The following is a 20,239-nucleotide window of genomic DNA, read 5'->3' as shown; positions in this document are numbered from 1 at the left end:
AAGAAGTCATAGCATGTGAATATACTTAAAAACAATGCTTTGTTGGAGGTTATTTTGCTGTCAAGGTGTAATTTTCTTTGGGGATGAGGTTTGAGAAATGGGCTACAATTTTTTTTTATTTTATTTTTTTACAGATTCATTTGTTATTTTCCTACAGCAGTGCATATTCATACACACAGGTACAACTTCACAACTTGGGTATGAACAGGAAAAGTTTTATTTTTTTAAAAATTTTTAATATTTATTTTAGTTTTCGGGGGACACAACATCTTTGTTTGTATGTGGTGCTGAGGATTGAACCCGGGCCGCACGCATGCCAGGCGAGCGCGCTACTGCTTGAGCCACATCCCCAGCCCCAACAGGAAAAGTTTTAAATGTTCCTTTTTATTGACCACTTTGTGTTACACTGAATTCTGCCCTTTGGGGCTGCCAAGAAATATCTTTATTTTACAGAGGAGAAAGTGATGTTAAGAGGTTAAAAATCACTTGTCCAGGGACCCTCAGTCAGTGAACGTTGGACCAGAATTTTTAAAAATCCAGGTCTCAATTGAAAGTCTTGGCTCTTACACATCATCGGGTTTTACTTGGGGAAGTGGGGTGAGGGATAGAGGCCTCCAATTCCCTTTCTTGCCTTTAATACCAAACTTCTAAGTTCTGGAAGTGCAGTCACCACTGCAGTACCCTGGACTACACATGCATGTGTACAAACACAACTTCCGTGGTGCTTCACTGTCTTTTTCACACTCTACACCCTCCATGTAACCTCTGGCCCTCACTTTCCTGCTCCCATCACTTCCCCAGCCTCTCCTCATTCAGATCCTGTCAGGACCCAGGCACTAACTGCATATGAATGCAAAATGAGGATCATACTCCACCTTTGGTTTCATAACCTATGTTTTATTTTTCCCCAAACGATATGATATTTGGATAATCCTCATTTTCTGAATCTTGTAGTAGATCCTCTTGGCTGTGAATCCAACACTCATTCTTAACTCACTGAGGTTAGTATTTTTTTCTTCTAGACTCATTACTTGCATTGTAACAGGAGTTGAGAACTTAAGTGCATAGGCAAGAATCTAAGGTGGGTCACCCACATCAGCCAGAATCCAAGTCCATAGAGTTATGACTCTTGTCTTAGTTGACTTTAGCATTGCTGCGACCAAAATACCTGACACGAACTACTTAGAATAGGGAAAGTTTATTTGGGGATCACTGCTTCAGAGGTCTCAGTCCATAAATAGCTGACTCTATTGCCCTGGGCCCAAGGTCAGGCAGCCATGCCCCACCTGCATAAAGTTACCACCCAGTGAGTCCATTCAAAGTAGGACAGATTATAGCTTTCATAATCAAATCATTTTACTTCTGAATATTCCTGCATTAACAGGAGCTTTTGGGGGACACCTCATAGCTAAACTACCTAAACATTGCCTAAACACTTAATTGGTGCCCCTACAACTAAAGAACAATGGTGCAGACCCTGAGAGCCAGCTGAGGGGGTGGGGATCCTATTTATACAACAAAATTTTGCTGGTCCTTATAAATGTCTCTTCTTAGTCTTGTTCCATAGATAAGTTGTTGCTCCTTTTTCAGCTTCAGTGATTTACATTGAAATGCAAATCTTTGCTGACGATGTACAGAAAATTGTAAATTAGTGGTTCTTGGTGGAGATAAACAACATTTTTTCACTCACTGGAACTTCTTTTTCAAAACCCACAACCAGTAAACACACACACACACACACACACACACACACACACACAGATACACCCCCCCCCCGCCCCCCAAACAAATAATGCCCAGTCTGTTTGCATCTCACGTACATTGAGATGGGGTTTGGAGCATGAGAGCTATATCAGAATATTTGGAGCAGTGACAGATGTAGCTCAAAAACTCCCTAGAAAATTCAAGTCACTCCATCCTTTCCAACATCAAGCCTTATTAGTTCTTTAGTGCATTTTTCAACAGATGATTTGTTATATTACTAAAGGCTGACTGAAGAAGCGTCCCCTGAAAGTTAGTATATTTGGGGACCATGGGCTTATAAAAAAACCAGAAAAGGCAGAGGTCTTGGAATGTGAATGCCAAGGATGATGTTCAAAACAGTCACCTCCCCACTGCCACCCACAGAATAAGGCTAAAATCCTTTTCCTCTGGAGGTTGGGGCAAGGCCAGGAGGGAAAATAGTAGATGACCCTCTTAGAGAGAGAAAAGTGGCTACTCCTTTGTGGAACCCAAAGTCATTCCATCAGTATTGAAGTTAGTGCAGATAAGCTCCCTCAGTTGTTTCCTGTTTTGACAGCAGGGATGGCTGGGCCCTGGCTGCAATGCTGAAGCGGGTTTGAGGCCCCAGGACTCACAGAGCTAGAGGGAAATAGCAGGGCTTTCTTAGTCTCTCTGGGCTGCCTCAATACCATAAACAGAAATTCATTTCTCATAATTCTGGAGGCTAGAAAGTATAAGATAAATACAAGAGTTTGATGAGGCCCTGTTATCTGGTTCATAGATGGTGCCTTGTCCCTCTGTCTTCACATGGTGGAAGGAATAAAGCACCCCTCTGGGTGTCTTATATAAAAGCACCAATGATAATAAAGGCTCTGCCTGTGTGGTCTAATCGAAGGTCCCAGCTGCTACTACCAGCTGGTAGTTAGGATTTAAAGATCTGAATTCTAAGGTGGCATGGACATTCAGAACACACACACACACACACACACACACATACTACTTACCAATTGAATGTCATTTGTGATAAATGTTCACTTCAAGGGGACCTGAGCTTCCAGAAGACAATGGAAGGTCACTGAGGAACTGTGATGAGGCAGAGGTTACAGAAAAAGTTCTCTGGACTAGGAGCAGCGTTGATCAAATCTGGGAAAAAACCTTGGCTGTCACCCAATCCAGCCATTATTTTTAAAGCCTTGAAGCAGACATTTTGGGCAAATTTAAAGCCAATATCTGCAATCAATAAACATGGAGCTGCTCTGGCTGTAGTAGGGATGAAGGGCCCGGGGCTCCATCTACCACCCCATTCTCCTATTCCCAGTTCCCCTTCACAGTGGTCAATTTGAAAACCTCTTGAATCACAGCTTGTGACACAATAGGAGATAAACAGCCAGAGAAGTGAAAGGACAACCCAAGGTTACAGGGACAAGAGGCAGCAGCTATTGATGCCACCAGTTACTGGTGATGAGTCCTGCTCCCTCACGTGTTAAAGTCTGAACATTAGAGAAGCACGCCAAGCGAGGCAAGCATATAATGCAGGGTTTATTTAAAAGGGGGTAACACAGACTTCTCCTGGGAGGGTGTCCTGGTATCCCAAGAAGCAAGGTGTTCTGCCCTTTTTGTATGTTCTAGGTTTCCTTCATTCTCTTGCCCTCTTCCCCTAATCTCTCTCCTTCTGTGACTAGGCATCTGACTAGACCTAGGATATGCTCCATGGGATGGCCAAAAGGTTGGGGGGGAAGGGGGAAGGGCAGGAAGGAGCAGCCAAGGACACATTAATTAACAACCTTTTAGCTCTGTGTAGGGAGGGGCAATTCCTGGACAGGTTACCTTGGCCACAGGTTGGATCTGGGGCAGGTTCTCCATAAGAGTGGAGGAAGGGCTCTGAAGGAATTAACATTTCAATTCCTCTGGGGGACAGTCTCCAACTTGCTGGACTCACTCAAAATTGGCCTCCTTGATCCGACTCGATTTACCTATCTATACTGACTGCCTAAGTCCAAAAAGCCATGCAGCGGCAGGGAAGGACCAGACTTTTCTAATACACCTTGAATCTTGGGTCCGATTTCTGGTGATTGTTGACATCACACACACTGTCACAAAGTCTATCTGGCTGTGCCCTAGAAGGACCCCTGACAGGTGGTCACTTTCTAGAGTCCTAAATGGGAAATGGGGGAACAAAGAGAGCCTTTTTTGTTTGTTTTGTTAATCTCACTTACTAAACCACCTTACCTCATAAAGTCTTCCTTTAAACTCCAGACATAATTGGACTTCATATCTTCCTTCAGCTTGTAAGGGTCCCGCGAAACGTCGGAGAAAGAGACCACCAAGTGACCACTCATGCAATTGGCAGAAGGGGATTTATTGAACCAGCATGCTGGGGCTCCGTGCCCACTCAAGAAGGGAAAGCAGCCCAGAGCCCCGAGCAGGGGCTGAGCACTGCTTAAGTACACTTTTTGGGGAGGGCGGAGGGCTTTGTATACATCAGAACAAATCATCATGAGGTGCGGGAAAATTGAACAACAACTCCTAAACATGATTAGTTCATTCATTGGCGGGAACAGGTCAGGCTGGAGTGATAGGTCATTCCTAAGGAGGGGGTTACATTTAAACTGATTGGTCCAGGCCCTGCAATGCCTACGTGCAACCACACAGAGCCCTTATTAAACAACCAATAGTCAGGGGAAATATTTACTGGGCAGTTCCAAGCATTGTCTCAACAGCTACAGAAATTTCAGGTTTTGCAGGTAGCATAGAAACCTAACAATACCTAATCCTTTACATTTTAACTCAGACCTTGCAGCTTAGAAACTTTACAACACCCGGTCTTTTACCCTTTAACTTTTACGCTTTAACTTCAATTTATTTTACCCTTACAAGCTCATTCTCTTATACCATCCTGAGTACAGAATGGTTATAAGGGAGAGAAGCCTTAGAAACAATTGCCTCTGAGGACATCTTGTAATGCCAGATTCATGGGACCCCAATCGACCTCCAGGAGCCGAATCCAATGCAATCACACAAAAGTCTTTATTGCAAGCTCCAGCCTGGACTCAAAACTGTTCCCGACACAGCAGTCCCAGGGAGTGAGTCCTGGTCCTTTGTTCAGTGAGGATTTTATAGGTTTTGGGGGATACTCTATGTGTCACAACCTCACATAGCAAATCATTCCATACCACAGGAAAATCAAACAACAACTCTTAACATTGATTAGCACATTCACTGGTGGGAACAATTTGGGTGGGGGTGATTGGTTAGTAGAAGAGGGGGATTCCTTTGAACTGATCGGTTTAGGCTACGAGGGGGTGTACGTGCTAAACTGCATGGTTTCCAACATGTTATCAACCACCATAAACTACTGGGGGGTCATCTGGCATCCCAGGTATTTCCCTGTCTCATGCTGATTGTGGTTGCTAGGGGGTTGCTATGGGTCTTCACCTAGCCTGAGTCAGGTGCAGATCTCTCTTATTATTTACAAACAACTCAGCAGGGTGGGTATGTGCCTAGGAGTGCTTCGTGGGTTTTCCCCAGGACAAGGGTCACGTCCCCTTCCTTAGGACAGGCCTTGAGGTAGAAGCTGCTGTTATTTATTTATTTTCAAAAATGGAGTCATATCAGTTTCTCAATATGGATCTTGGATTTCAAGCCTTTAGAACTGTGTGTAGGCAAGTGGCTGTTTAAGTTGTCCAGCCTGAGGTTCTTTGTTATGGTATCCCCAGCAAACAAATACACCCCACTTCAGTGAGTCTGGGCCTATGACCTGGCAGTATCTCCTCAATGCCTATGAGGAAATGTAGTGTTGTGATGTGATGTAAACCTCCAGCCTCAGCCCTGGCTCCTTTTAAAACAATTCATAGAGGTTTAAACAATACTGACACCTGGGTTTCATTCCCAGAGTTTCTGATCTAATTAAAATGAGGTGTAGCTGGGTGTGAGGTGCAGGCTGGTAATCCTAGCAGCTCAGGAGGCTGAGGCAGGAGGATTGCAAGTTCAAAGCCAGCCTCAGCAACTTAGCGAGGCCTGAAGCAGCTTAGTGAGGCCTTAAGCAACTTAGTGAAACCCTGTCTCAATAATAATATAATAATAATAAATACATGCATATAGCTAGGAATGTGGCTCAGTGGTTAAGTGCCCCTTGGTATAAACCCTGGTGAAAAAAGAAAAATAGAATGAGGTGTGACCCTGGCATTCTCCATGTGATGTTAAAATAGGGAGAATAATAGCTTTAGAATAATTCTACAACATTTGTTTGTCTATAACTTTTTATGACCTGTGATAGAAAAAAATTGTTTTTCTCTCCTGATATGTAAAATTTGGGTAAAATGGATTTTCAAAATTCTGTGTTGAAACACCATGGTAGGTTCTCCCCATGTGGAATCCAATGGTGCTGCTAAACATCATGAAGTGTGGGAAGGGTGATAAGGCCCTGGAAGGCAAACAGCAGGAGGACCATCTCACACTTAGGTTCTTTCTTTTAAGTGAGAGGTGCAGGCTGTAGTAATAGGAAGAAATGTCATTTACATCTGACCTGACAGTGTGCTATTTCATCTGGAGAATTTTTTTGTGTCTGAAAATTTCTTTCTTTGAATCCAGACTAACCCAGGGCCCAGGCTACTCTAAAGATATCCCCCTGGATCTTATGAAGTCTATAAAATGTCCTGCATTTCTGTAAGTTACAATCTGAGACACTGCAGAACTGAAATCTGTTTTCTTTACTAAACACAATTAAAATGTCGTTTATTCCTGCTTTGCAACATCTGTGATACCTAAGAAATCAAAGCTTTCTTTCTATAATCAACCCACAAAATAGTTGAGACGATTCTTGGGCATTTTATTTATTTTTGCCCTTTTATTGTGCTGTTTAAGGAAATCATATCTCCAGATAGACCTTCTATTCAGTAAAAAAATCAAGACTGCTTCAATGATGCTGGGAAAACAAATCTGGGGTAGAGACCAAGAGATAAGACTGCAGGTGCTCTGTTTCCTTGTGTTACCAAAGAATGTGGGCATGAACACCCCCTTACCCTTGCTCCCTACGTGTGGTGGTGGGGACAACCTATGGTTACAGGGCCCTGAAAACAAAAGAAGACAACTCCCTGGCAGATTGTGCAAAAAGAAAAAAAAAAGTTGATTTCAGGAAACATGATTACTGCTTAATGTTATTTTAGATGGAAATTCAAATTGTTGAAAATCCCTTCTGAGGGTCTTTTGGATATTTGAAACGTTTATTCTTTGCCTCATTAAAAAAAAAGAACCCATTAATTAATTAGAGTTTGGCAAGGAGAACTGAGTTTTCATTGTTCTTTGTCCAAAATTTCATTTATTTCAGATTTCCCTGAACATGCTCCTGTCTTGTTCCTCACTGCGCACAGTTCCTAGAGCACCTGTCATGGCTAGAACAATGGCCAAGAGATTAAACACAGCAGGAACAGATAATTAATCATGGCTTCCCATGTGTTTTTCTTTTCCTTTTTCTCTTTTCTGAGGGAGTGAGATGGAGAAAGTATAGTCTTTAGTTTTATTAATTTGACTTTGATTGCGAGAGTCTTTATCTTTACTGCCTTATTTCTGGATATAAGTAAATATCTTGGTATCGCAGTCCATATTTGGTAGCTATGATAAAATACACAAGGCTGGGTACTTTATAAGGTAAAGAGGTTTGTCTAGCTCACAGTTTTGGAGGCGGAAAGTCCAAAATCAGGTGATTGCAATTGTTCTGTATTTGGCGAGCTCCTCTGGCTTTATCACAATTGGGTGTTCAGCTTTACATAGAGGGGGCAAATGCTAGAGTGGTGAGCAGAAGAGAGATTTGAAGAAGGTGTCAGCTCACTTATAACAACTCACTCTTACAAATCCAATCTAGTCCCATGAGAGTTACAGCTCTTGAGAGTCAGCACTGATTCAAATGTGGTTCCCCAAATGACCTAAACATCTCTTAACAGGTACCACCTCATATAGATTCTATTAACATTGTGACACTGTGGACAATGTCTATTTTGGGGGAAAACCCACATCTGAATCATAGGACTTGCAGTCAACCAGGCCCTGGTCCTTCTCTTAAAAACTACTTACCTCTGCCCTAAAACAGACTGGAAGAGCCAACAAGTATAGGTACGTAGGCAAGAAGTATTTTGGGAGCAGGTAGCAGAGCTGTAAACCTAATGGCAGAGATAGAAGCATTTTCTGATTCTCTCCTGTACCATTCAGCCTTGGTCAGATCAGAGTACTATTCACTCCCATCTCATCCTTTATAGCATGATGGTAATTTAACACATTAGGGTGAGTATTTGTGTAATTCACGGTCTTTCCTCCATTCTGGAAGCCCATAATGGTATTTAGTAGCTGACAACCACCAATGTCCTTTCTACTTGCGGCAGTACCCTGTGCATCTTTAAACAGATGAAAAAAGCGAAAAAACGAGTAATATTAAACTGTTACACTGGTTGTCTGATCACTGCTATTCGGACTATTCTTGCCTTCTGCGAACCGACACTGCTGTGGTGGACATCTGTGCTGGGGTGCCTTATGACAGGACTCTGCACAGCTGCTTTTTATCAGCCTGCACTGGGGAAAGTGTACAGGTAGAATTTAGATTCATAAAAATTGATTTCACCCCTAACCACACAGTAAATTCTGGCCACAAAACCTCAGATTTTACGTAACACATTGGCTCTCTGTGGAGAGCGTGTGTTTATTCCTGGATAAGCAGGTGTGTTTAGTTCTTCATATTGTTGCCTTATCCTGGGCTGCTCCAGCCATTAGCCTTTCCTCAGGAAGGAGAAACACTGTCTCTTGAAACCTTGTGCATTAAGCCATGTTGTCCTGTTGCGCCCCCTCCTGTCATCACATTTAGCCGGGGCAGCAAGTCCCTAAAGACGCAGGAGGGTGTTAGGTTAAGTAAATGCTGGATTCTCACTTATCACAGGGCCAGCTGCGGTCACCAGAGACAGTGAATTGATCATTATTTTTGCTCTTCTCTCTGTTGTTCCCGAACTTTTTAAAAGAAAGAATTATAGAGCTAGTAGATATAAGTAGGTGGTAGTTCTGAATTGACTGGGGTCAAGTGTCAGTGTTTCTTCCTATTCTAATTATTTTAACCACAACAAAAATCATCTCTAGACTCACATGTATTCTACGTCACTTGGATTTTATTCAGTTCTCTCTAAAGAGGAACTTTCTTTGCCATGGTATTGTTTTCCTGTTGACTGTACTTATGATACACAATTGTCTAATGATTCTGTAGAAGTATTGTGAATACTTGAATAATACTCATTCCTCTCTTAAAGACTCATCTCATGTTAATGAGCTTTAAGCTCCAGTAGCTGTTGCTATCAATTTTGATTAAAAATGTCCTTTTTGAGTGATATCTACCTCCTCACCTCCATTCCTAACTGTAGTAGGGGTCCACCCAGGAAAACCTGATGTGGGAAATTAGGCTAACTCTCAAAGAGTTTCATGGGCATCAATTGTTTGGCCTTTATGGATGGCTGTTACAATCAGATTTGTACGTCAGTTGCTTCAGTCTTATAAGCTCTCACTTCGTGAAAATTTTATAGCCTGGCCTATGAATTTGCATTCGTGGAGTGCACAAAGATTCAGGACTGAAAGGCTGACTTACCATCTTGGAGCGATGCGCTGGAGTGGGTTTGTATTGGCTAGTGGGAATCAACTGTTAAATTTTTATGAACTTTTCAAACTGACTGATGTCATGTTGATGATAGCTTGAAATTGGCCACAATGGAAGCATTTACATGAAGAAATCAGCAAATGTTCATTTGGGACTCTGTTTTCCTCTGAGAACCGGCTGGTAAAATATAGCAGCTCACCACTGACTTGTTAAGCCATGCACTCCCTGCAAAAAGTCCCCTTCCATTTGCTAACTATGTGTTTTTGATGCTTTGACCCCTCTGGCCTTGCTGATCCTGGATGGACTACCCCTCCAAAGGTAGCCCATTCTCAGAGATGATAAAAAAAATTAGCCCGTGGGTACGCCTTCCATAAGCAGCCCAACCAATCAGAGCCATACTTGAATTACTGGCTCCCTCCATCATGGGCTACTATCCGCATGTCACTCAAGGGCCAGGCACCAGAAAACTAGGGAAAGGCCAGAGCCTCAGAGCCCACTGAAAGTATCCAGACTAACCCATCCAAAACCTGCTTACCCTGCCTCATTCTTTATGCCCACAGAAACCACAATAAAGGCTTTTGCCCAACCCCATCTCTTGACCAAACTGGTCCTTCCCTCTATGGCTTTCCATGGTATGGCATGCCTGATCCTCTTGAGAACTGTGAATGTACCATGCCATATTTTTAATAACAATCATCTGCTCCTCAGTTGGCATTGCAATAACTCAACAACAATAAAAGCTACAATGAAAAACACCAACTCATAAACCTGGAGTCTCATCTCATAGAGGGACTACTTTTCTCTAATTCATCAAAACAGAGTGGGTACCTGTTTTCATGTTCACAAAGGGCCCATAGAAATGATACACTGGCCTCCCACAGAAAAACATAAACCTATAAACTATAAACAAGCTCCTTTGATTCAGGGAGACTCAGGGTTTATGGCAGGGAGATTTTACCTGCAATTGCCCTTGAGGCTTTTTCTTATGACACTTGGGTATCACCAGTATATCCTAAGTTAGTGATTTTTTAAAAAAAAAATTAGGTAAAGTAGTAGTGGTGGTATGAAGGAGATGAGTAACCTGTCCTCATCAGATGTGGTTGAACTATATCAGGTCATAGTTATTGTGGGTCTTAAATTCAGCTCAGAGTAACCAGACATGGTGACCAGTCCATGTCAGCAGTAAAGGCCAGACTGACTGATTCACCCTCATCAGTTGAAGCTGGGCAGGGTTTTCTAATTACAGCAGGGTCTAGGCACCCACCTGCCTTGGCCAAATGATTAGTCATTCCCAATGTGTTGTTTCCTTTAAATATACATTGCCCTTCGAAGACTTCAAGGTTCTCTCTACACCCTTTATAAGTGGTGGTTAGGTTCCAGGACCTGTGAATATATCCTGCTGAAGAGTGGCAAATATTTACCACCCTTATCTGGGCACACATGTCCCAGTCTAGAGGCCTGTATAAGTTCAAGTCTCCCGCATGGCATACTGCAGGAATCTGTGATTTTAGTGTAATCGAAAGTTCCAGAATGAACTCTACATCAGGTACAACCACAAGAATGGGAAGTTATACTCCATGTATGTATGATATGTCAAAATACATTCTACTGTCATGCATAACTAAAAATAATAACAAAAAAAATTAAAGAATGCACCACAAAAACTTGGCCATTTGATCATTCGTATTTGTATGTGCTTTATTTATATTAAAGATGTGATATACTTTGAAGGAAAACAGGAGTAGTTATGAAACACAAATGGTAGCAAGAGTTATTTTGGACATGACTGTAAGACTGCATATCTCCAAATTATTTGCAAAATTAGATTCCCAGGAATAAACTTCAATATCCAGCAAATATGCAGTAACTTAGCAAACATATGAAGAAAAAAAAAAACCCAAACAAAACAAAACAAAACAAAACTAGACCCTGTTGGATTTTGAAGAATTCCCATGGGAAAATAACAAAGGCTATTAAGTTCTGCAAATAATTCTATTACACACAGATATGTCACTCAGTGGCCAGATAAATACACATTTACTAAGTGTTATGGAGGCCACTTGGGAAGGAAGGAAGAACTTAATACAATTATAAAACACACAGCTCCTTGTTCAGGATAAAGTTTTCTTTAACACACAAATGGGCTTTAAAAACATCTTGCCAAAAACTTGGACTCCTGAAGTTACAGCGAAAGGCTCTGCTTTGTACCATTTTTTTTTCTTTTATAATGTGTACTATTTTGACCCTCACAGAAATTCTCTTTTATTCTGACCAGTGACTACTTCTCCATATTTTAAGTAATTTTTATAATCATGCTCTTAATTTTTAATTTTGAAAAACATACACATTTTTTTCCTTCTTAGGCCACAATGCTGACAATTATCATGTAAGAGAATGATCCAAATGTTGGAAATGATAAATATCCATATTAGAAACTCATGTGGTGTCTGTGAATGACCATGTAATCAGGGAAGGTGCCATCTGGCTAATCCAAAACACCTATGTCTTTAATAATTATAATTCAAAACGGATAACAACGGATAACATGGTTAATATTTTAACAATTTCTTTTGGCTACCAATTCCATGGCAAAGCCTTCAATCATCCCAAAGAATTTCATCTGTGTGTTCTTTGACCTTTGATTTGTACTCCATGAAATCTCTAAAGGGATTTTTTTACATCTTAAATGTCAAGGTTGAATTTCCACTGAGAAAAAAAAATGAAGGCACAGATTGTCAGTACATTATTCAATATGATGAATTACATTATTCAATTTTGATTTTGGCAGGAAATTGTTTTTCCTTTCACCCCAAAGCTTTGACATTTTGTACAGAAAGGAGTATACCACCACGCCTGTAATCCTGGTGACTCAGGAGGCTAAAGCAGGAAGATTACAAGTTTGAGATGTTTTAGGGAGACCCTGTCTCAAAATAAAAATTATAACAAGTAAAAGGCTGGGGATGTAGCTCAGTGGAGCAGCACCCCTGGATTTAATCCGGAGTACCCCAAAGTAAAAAGGAAAAAAAGAAGACTTAGTTCATTAAGTTAAAAGGGAGGGAGGAAAAAGGACAGAAAAAGAGGGAGGGAGGGAGGGGGGTGAGGGAGGGAGGGAGGGAGAGAGAGAGAGAGAGAGAGAGAGAGAGAGAGAGAGAGAGAGAGAGGGAGGGAGGGAGAGATTGAGATTAAATGCTTTTGAAAAACAAGTTTGCAAATTTAATATTCTGATTTTTCTCCCAATGAAATCAAATCAAGAGAGAGACTCAGTTTAGTATGTTTTGTTTTATCAACTTTTGTTCAGCTTTCTTTTAAAAAGTTTCTATGTAATCTTTCTGATGGAAGGAAGGTAAGTATCTTGTTCTGTTTTAAAGTCTTAACCAAAATACCTAGTCAAATCTCAAAGCCTTTTATTTCTTAATATGAGTGGATATGAAAAAGGGAAGTAATAGAAAGGAATACCTTGAAATTTTCTGTCATTACAATGCAATAATAGAATTAATTCTAGGGAAATATCTTGAGAAAACATATTAACGTTTGGACTAACATTCCCCAAAACGACCTTTCTGTTGACCTTGACAATCATATGAGTTATTTCAATTAGAACTATGTCTTTAGGATCATTTCCATTTAGAAATGACGAGTTTATTTTTATTTGCATGTGTGTGTGTGTGTGTGTGTGTGTGTGTGTGTAAAAGAGAGAGAGAGAGAGAGAGAGAGAGAGAGAGAGAGAGAGAGAGAGAGAGAGAGAGAGAAATACACAGGGAATACTAGTATTTGTAGTTTCCTGCCAAATTAGACATTTTTGATTCCTGATAAGTTAAACTATTTGAACATTTGAGTTCCATTCTTGTGCCTCAAGTTTGGTGAAAAGACTTGTTTTCATCCTTTTATTATTGCTACTATGGCTAGAAAAATGAAAGAGTCTTAAAGAATGGTAACATGCTTATTTTCACAATAATACAATTATGAAAATTTCCAATTTGTAAAACATTTGCACTTCTAACAACATTTTTTCTTTTTCCTACTAAAGCACTGAATTGGTGTCCAAGATAATATTAAATATATATTTTCAAAATAAAGATTTCAACTTTTAAAATCTAAGTGTCCTTACATTAAGTTCTAATGTTGGTACTTTCACATTGCTCTATCTGGAAATATTTTGAGATATATGAGGAAAGGCTCTCAATTATTTTTACACAGATCTATTTTCAATGTAAACCTTGGAGTGGGTACCCTGGAAAAAAATTAAAGGTAAGATGACTTGATAAAGCTCTGTTGCTGCCTATAGAACTAAATCCCTTCCTATTGAGTCTCCCTCTTATCACCATGCCCCATAGGGAGTTGACAGCAGGATTCTAGTTGGTCTTTACTCATGTGGTTCAAACATGGCAGATGCTGAGATTTCAGGACATACCGATGATGCTAAAGAAGGAAGAGTTTCATCCTGTGCAGCCCACTCTTAGAATAAAATGGGCCTATCATCTACTAAGAAGAAAAGAAAATACAGTGCCACCCAGAGCACAACAATGTACTTCCTCTGGATGAGTTTGTAAAGGTCAAATCCATCAAATGATTGATTTGAAATATTTTGCATGGGGTTCTTTTAGATGGGAAAGAGTGGACTGTAGAGAGATTTAAAAAAAAAAAAAAAAAACATGGTCCACAGATCTGCCTGGTGTGTCCTTGGTCTAGGAGAGAACCTCATGCAATTCCTGACACTTTAGTTCAAGGAAAGAACCCCTACCTATGGTGGACAGGGAGAGTAGCTTGGTTTCTACATAGTCTTTCAGAATGAAAGACTAACCATTTCCAAGTGAGCATTCAGTAAATGCTAACTGAAGAAATGAAAGGAAACAAATTAAATGATACCATCACTAAAATTTACTTATGTATTTTAATGTTGCATGGTTCATATGCTTAGAAGAGCCACTAATAGCAATATTTATTTTTTGTTTTTATTATGTAATATCAACAAGACATTGATTGGGGTCAGAAAATAATGAGAAACTAAAGAGCTATTACTGCTTAGAACCTGTTCTCTATGGAAGTTATTTAATGTATTTGTTCTGATAATAACAGAATACTTCTATAAAAACAAAAATACTGAAAGTAAAGGTCAATTTTACTGAACAACAAAAATTACCTTATTTTTTCTACTTAAAATAATTTTGAAGATAATCAATGTTTATTATATCACATATTTAGTAACTAGAATTTTTAAAAGTGATGCATATATCCCAAGTAATTTGTATGTAAGAAAGTTATATCTGCATATTTCCCCAGACTACTTTCTTTTTAATAGGGTTGAAAGTTTGATTCAAATGTATGATATGCCAAGATCACTGTACTGTCATGTGTAACTAATAAAAAAAAAGAGACAGGGGAGAGAAAAAGAAGAGATGGGCAGAGAGAAAGGAATTTCTTTTGGTTAGGGAAGAATAGACTTGTTTCATATTTAATAAGCTCTCCAATTTCTAGACAGTAGCTTCATTAAACCAATGCATTGCAGAGGGTAATCTGGTAAAACCCGCCTGGCCAATGACTCAAGACAGACTTACAATGACGCTTCACTGAATAATGTATTCACTTGTCAATGAGACCCAGAGGTTGCATTGCATGATAGGCTCTGGAGTTCTTAACTGCTAAAGTATCAGAAAGTTGATTGAGAATACTTGTTACATCTGCCTACATAAACTGAACCCAATGCAAAGAAGTAAAAAAGTCCATGCACTATTAGAAGCTGCTTAATTCATGTTAATTCCCATACAAATTATGAGGTAGCCAAAGATGTAGCAAAGCATCTACCAGAAGTCAAGCAAGAGAAAGGGGGATAATTAAGAAAGTATCTCCATAGAAGATTACAGTCTATTCTTTAAAAGACTTTTTGTAAAGTGCAGAGCTGCCTAAAAGAAAGGAAGCAAGTATCAGACACTTTTTAACCTCTCTACCAGTACCATGTAGCTTCCGTTTTTTAAACCAAGAGATGGTTGGTACATGGATACACCAAATGAAGATGTGCATATATGACCTGAGAAGAAATTTGCCTTCTAAAAAATCTCCATTCCGCCAGAATTTTCACTTTGGCCAGATTCTGGTTGGAAGTGGAAGGGGATTCCAGGAAACATTTGAGAGTTCATCCTTAGACATTGTTCTTTTTCTTCTGATTTTATTTTTGTTTCAAATATGCTTACCTAGCTTTTGCAAGACTGGTCATTAAACTACTGAAATTTTCTTTTTCTAACCCAAATCTCTGCCATTTGGTAAAAAAAAATACATTTTTTTTTTGCAGGAAAAGCAATAGGTGGTTTGAGAGAACCAAGAAATTTCACTCAAGTTCCCTGTGTTTGAGGGGGTGATTGATTAGTAGTGTTATAGATTATATTTTTAATTAGTGAGTGGCACCTCACTGTAGCAGTTCACTGAACTGGGGATGCCAAGGGTGATGCTCTATTCTTGGATCAAAAACCAATATGATCCATGATGCTTGGCAAATCCAAGACCATTTCTGGAAAGACAACCAGAGATTCCCATCATTTGGATCAGATGCTGACAAGAAGTGTAATAAAAATTCCTATGGCCAACTTAAGTTCTGGATGTTATTGTGTGGTTATGCTACTCGGAGGACAAATCTCATTTGCGATGTGTCAAAATGTTCTTTCATTCTATAAAGTAGGTATCAGAGGCACCCTGGTTATACATCTTATGTTAATAAATATCATCTTTGTCATCTCTAAAGATGTTTCTTATTATCATTTATGGGTTCAATACTGCAAACAACAGCTAGGCTCAGTTCTTACAGAACATTGTCTGGTAGAGAATCTGATGCGAAGGCATTTCTTTGTCAATGTCAACAATACTCGTTTTCTACAAATGTTCAGCACCGGTAAGGTATATTCCTATGCAAAAAAAACCCCAAAAAAACAAAAACAAAAAAAAAAAACCCAAAACAAAACAAGACAAAAACTACTGTTCCTTATTAGACATGCAAATAGGGCAGTCTCTCTAAAAACTGTCTTCCAGAATGAACATATTCTTTGGTTTAATTTAAAATTAAATAAGCAAATGAAGCAAGAAGGGTTTGAGGAAGATGAGAAGCAATTCAAATCCAAATGAGTGAGTGAGCTCCTCTCTATCTTTGCATCCACTCTTTCCCAAATAGTAGAAAAAGGTGATTTATGGGTTAAACTAGCCCTGGTCATAATTCTATGCTGTCTTCACGTATGAAAACTTGTCATAATGAACAGATCATTCCTATTGGCTACCAATTAAACCTTTCTAGTAAGATCAGTTACAACTGAATGAACAATGTGATAATTGCACCTTCCAAGTTCACACTAACATAACAACGGACTTCTCTTAAACTCAGGAGAGAGTCTGTTAGCACCTTTGAATTTGTTCATCTCTACAGCAGAGAGAACATGCTGGGAAAAAAAATAAAAGAAGAAGAAGAGAAAGTACATTCCTTGCTGTCCATCCATGGCTCTGTGTGTGAATACATCACTGATACCTTCTGGCAAAATAAAAGATGTGGTCTGAATTTGTCCTTGGATGTACAGAACTCAATTAAAAGACATTAGTACAGTTGGGTTCTCTGAGCAGCTTCTTCATCACACAAACCCCCAATTCTCTGCTGTCCATCAGAAGTATTGGGGGTTCTATTGTCTTTCCTTAGGCACTTGAGGAGAAGGTTGAATTCTAGCTGCAACAGTCACACCTCTGAGCTGTCGCTATGGTGGCTCTGTGGGGGCATCATGGGCTCGCTGCTGCCAGAGCCCTTCGGAGTGTCCTTACCCCTGACGCTTTTCTTGCTTTTGCACATCATCGCTGCAATGACAGTGAGGCAGATGGTGAGTAATCCCACCGCAATGCTGCCCATGATGGTGACCAGACTGACCTCAGAGCTGGGACTGTTGAGCTCCCGGGGTAGGATGCCTTCGGGGGGGACTCTCCCTGGGGGGGTCTGCCTCTTGTTGGTGCAGTCCAGGGCAATGTGCTGGATGTTTGTCCCTCGGTTGTTTTCAGCACCGATGTCCCATGCCAGTGGGGGTGCACTCCTGATCTCTCTCTTCTTCCGGCTCCCGGTAGTTATCTGTGGCTTCCCTTGATGCACCAGAGAGTGGTACTCATACTCCACACTTCTTTTGCCGATACCTCGATTGGTGTTGTCTTTTGATCTTACTGTATAGATTGTGTGTATGTACCATTCTCGGCCCAGAGCAACCTGGAAAACAGCCCTTTTGGTTAGGAAATACGATTCTATGACAACCTGGTTCATGACTCTTTACAAGAGAAATTAGAGTAGAGATAATGAAAAATGTTAATTTAGCCTGACTTAATTTACTCAATACTTTTTGAGAGTGTAGAGGTGCAAGGCTCCAGTGTAAAGCACTCTGCGATAACTTCTGGGCAACTCAAGGAAGCGTGCACTGGTGAATATGGTATTTGCAGTCACAGAATGTGAGTGCTGTAAAGAAATTTCTTTAGTACATAGTCTAGCTTATTCTTTTAAAAACGAGCAAAGAAGAATACACAGTATATCAGTGCCTTGATCAATCTCTCCCAACTAGTTAGTGGCAGAATTAGAACCAGATCTCAAATCTGACCCTCTGTGCTCTTTCAATATGTGTTGCTACTTTTTTACAGATAAGACCACAGTGGGGAAATATTAACTTTTAAGCTTCTCCAGGATCTGGGAATAGGAGGGATTTTCTGATGCCTCTTTGAAGCATTCAGGATTTAGAGAAGTAGATGTTTTGAGAGATAAAAAAAAATCATATTTTGATCTGTTGTTTGAAAAGAGTCAGAATAACAAATATGCTTTCTTAAGATTCCTTCCTTAGCTTGAATGAGAATAACATTCTCCCGTCTGTGTAAAAATCCTGCCTGCATGATTTTCAGTAACTATCCTGAAGGGTGTACTTGCTCCCCCAAGGATTCACAACCCCAACACATCTCTGAATTTGTTGTGTTTGTATTCTCAGTGTTGTTAGGACAGCCTGCCTCTCTCTGCACTCTTGTCTCAGAATTTTTTATCTTCATGGATAGAATCTTTGAGAAGGGAGATCTTGTATATTGTGCACAATTGTTTTTTTAAATACATTTATTCAATCTGCTGTTTATTTATTTATTTTTTATGTGGTGCTGAGGATGGAACCCAGGCCCTTGCATGTGCCAGGTGAGTGCTCTACCACTGAGCCACAACCCCAGCCCCACAATTGTTTTTATGAGCCCATCAGTTCATGCAAGATCACTCTCGAAAGTTGGCTGTGAAAAGTCCCGAGGAAGGAAATTTTCAATAAGAAAAGCAAACTATACAGTTGTCTGACTTAGCTCTATATTCTGGGCTGAATAACAGTCTTCATTACATGTAGTCTTAAAACAGTAACACATTAATAGAAATAATAATAGCTAGAATTTATGGACTGCATTATCTTAAATGTTCCCGTTCACTATGTACAATATTACTATTACTTCCATTTATCTAGGAGACATCTGAGGCAGAAATGTCAAGAGTCTTGCACATGGTAATTCAACTTTTTAAAAGGAGCTTGTTTGGGGCCTACCTGAAAGAGTGGTGTTGAGTCGACTTTAAATCCATCAGAGCCAGGCTGATTCACTAAGAGAATGGCTTCAGGGTCATCCACTGCCAGTTTGGCATTAAAGAGGACATTTCCAAAACTGGTGGCTTGTGTCTCTGGTTGAGCTTTGTCCTTTGAGCAATAAGGAAAGTGATGGTTGCTATAGACAATGCCAATTTTTGCAAAGGCTGATAAGTTTTCCTATTAGTTTTGTGTAAATACAAAGCTTTTTAAGCTTTTACAGATCGACATAAAATGTTACTATTTGACTTAATTTAAAAGGATGATATTGTTTTAAAGTATAAGACCAAAAGGCTTAGACTTAAAAATCTATCTAGCTCATGTTTGGATGAAAGCACTTACCACAATTTTAAATCTATACAGAAGTGAAGGAGAGTCGGCTAAACAGCCATATTCTTCATTTGTTGGACTGTACTTGGGGACATAGCCATCAGCTCCAGTGCATAGGAAAACCTTCTCAATGCTGCAGTAAAAGGAGTCACCCAGATTCTGGACAGGATCTACCATGACACGACCATAAATTATATCACCTGAAACAGACGTGGCAATGTGATTTCTCTCCTGTGATAGGATGACATCTGCATGATGCTACAGTTTATGACAATAATGACCCAGAGATTATTTCCTTTGTGTCTGTCATCAAATATGGAAAGCCTTTCCGTGTTAGGATCTGGTCAACTCCCAGGTCTCCAATAAGACCACTTTGTGGAATGACCGAGGCCGTCTAGAGAGGTAGGGAGCCTCCGATGCTCAACCACCAGTGGGAATAATCTGAAAGTCTGGCCTATGATTTGATGTTCATAACATCCCCTTGTGGTTAAAGTCCAGTTTACGCAAATTAATTTTTTAGTGGGTAAGATGTAGACTCATATACTATAAAATCACACTGAAAAAGAAAACATCAATAAACAGTCTAATTAACTTTATTTGCTTTGGAAAGAGAGTTTAGTGAAACCCCCTGGTATTTAATCACACATTTCTCAGTAATTACTAACCTCTTGGGTATGCTAGGTATTTTTCTAGGTGCTGAGTCTATGCCATTAAAAAAAGATGGGAACAATATTTTCTTGTGAGGCATTTACAATCTCATGTAGCGGCAGTATTTTAACTTGTGAAAACTGAAAAAAAAAAAATTCAAGAAAAACCACAGACTGCTCTAAGTGTACAGAGCCTAAAAACAGAATAAAGACACCATCCAGTGACATCTGCCCAATTTCAGTGACTCCTCATATCTGCCGGAGTGATGAAGACTCGATTGTATTCTTACCTCCACAGGAGAGGCTGTAATTTTTTCCCT

The 20,239-nt window shown here is 39.9% G+C and overlaps 1 protein-coding gene across 1 annotated transcript in view; it reads right to left on the bottom strand.

The window, feature by feature from the left end:
* Positions 1-10,989: 10,989 nt before the first annotated feature.
* Frem2 (FRAS1 related extracellular matrix 2) overlaps positions 10,990-20,239 on the bottom strand; it is a 179,761-nt gene continuing 170,511 nt past the window's right edge. The window contains exons 22-24 of the mRNA XM_046454228.2: positions 19,285-19,472; positions 18,907-19,053; positions 10,990-17,564 (exon numbers count right to left, since the gene is read on the bottom strand). Of these exons, the coding sequence (XP_046310184.1) occupies positions 17,052-17,564; positions 18,907-19,053; positions 19,285-19,472 (848 nt within the window). The 3' untranslated portion in view covers positions 10,990-17,051. The remainder of the gene's footprint in view (positions 17,565-18,906; positions 19,054-19,284; positions 19,473-20,239) is intronic.

The sequence above is a fragment of the Marmota monax genome, unplaced genomic scaffold (genome assembly GCF_021218885.2).
Source record: "Marmota monax isolate L192 unplaced genomic scaffold, Marmota_monax_Labrador192_F-V1.1 WCK01_AAM20220418_F8-fsc00011, whole genome shotgun sequence".
In the NCBI taxonomy this organism is placed as follows: Eukaryota; Metazoa; Chordata; class Mammalia; order Rodentia; family Sciuridae; genus Marmota; species Marmota monax.
Note: the sequence above shows the minus strand (reverse complement) of the source record. Positions and strands in the feature narration are given on the sequence as shown.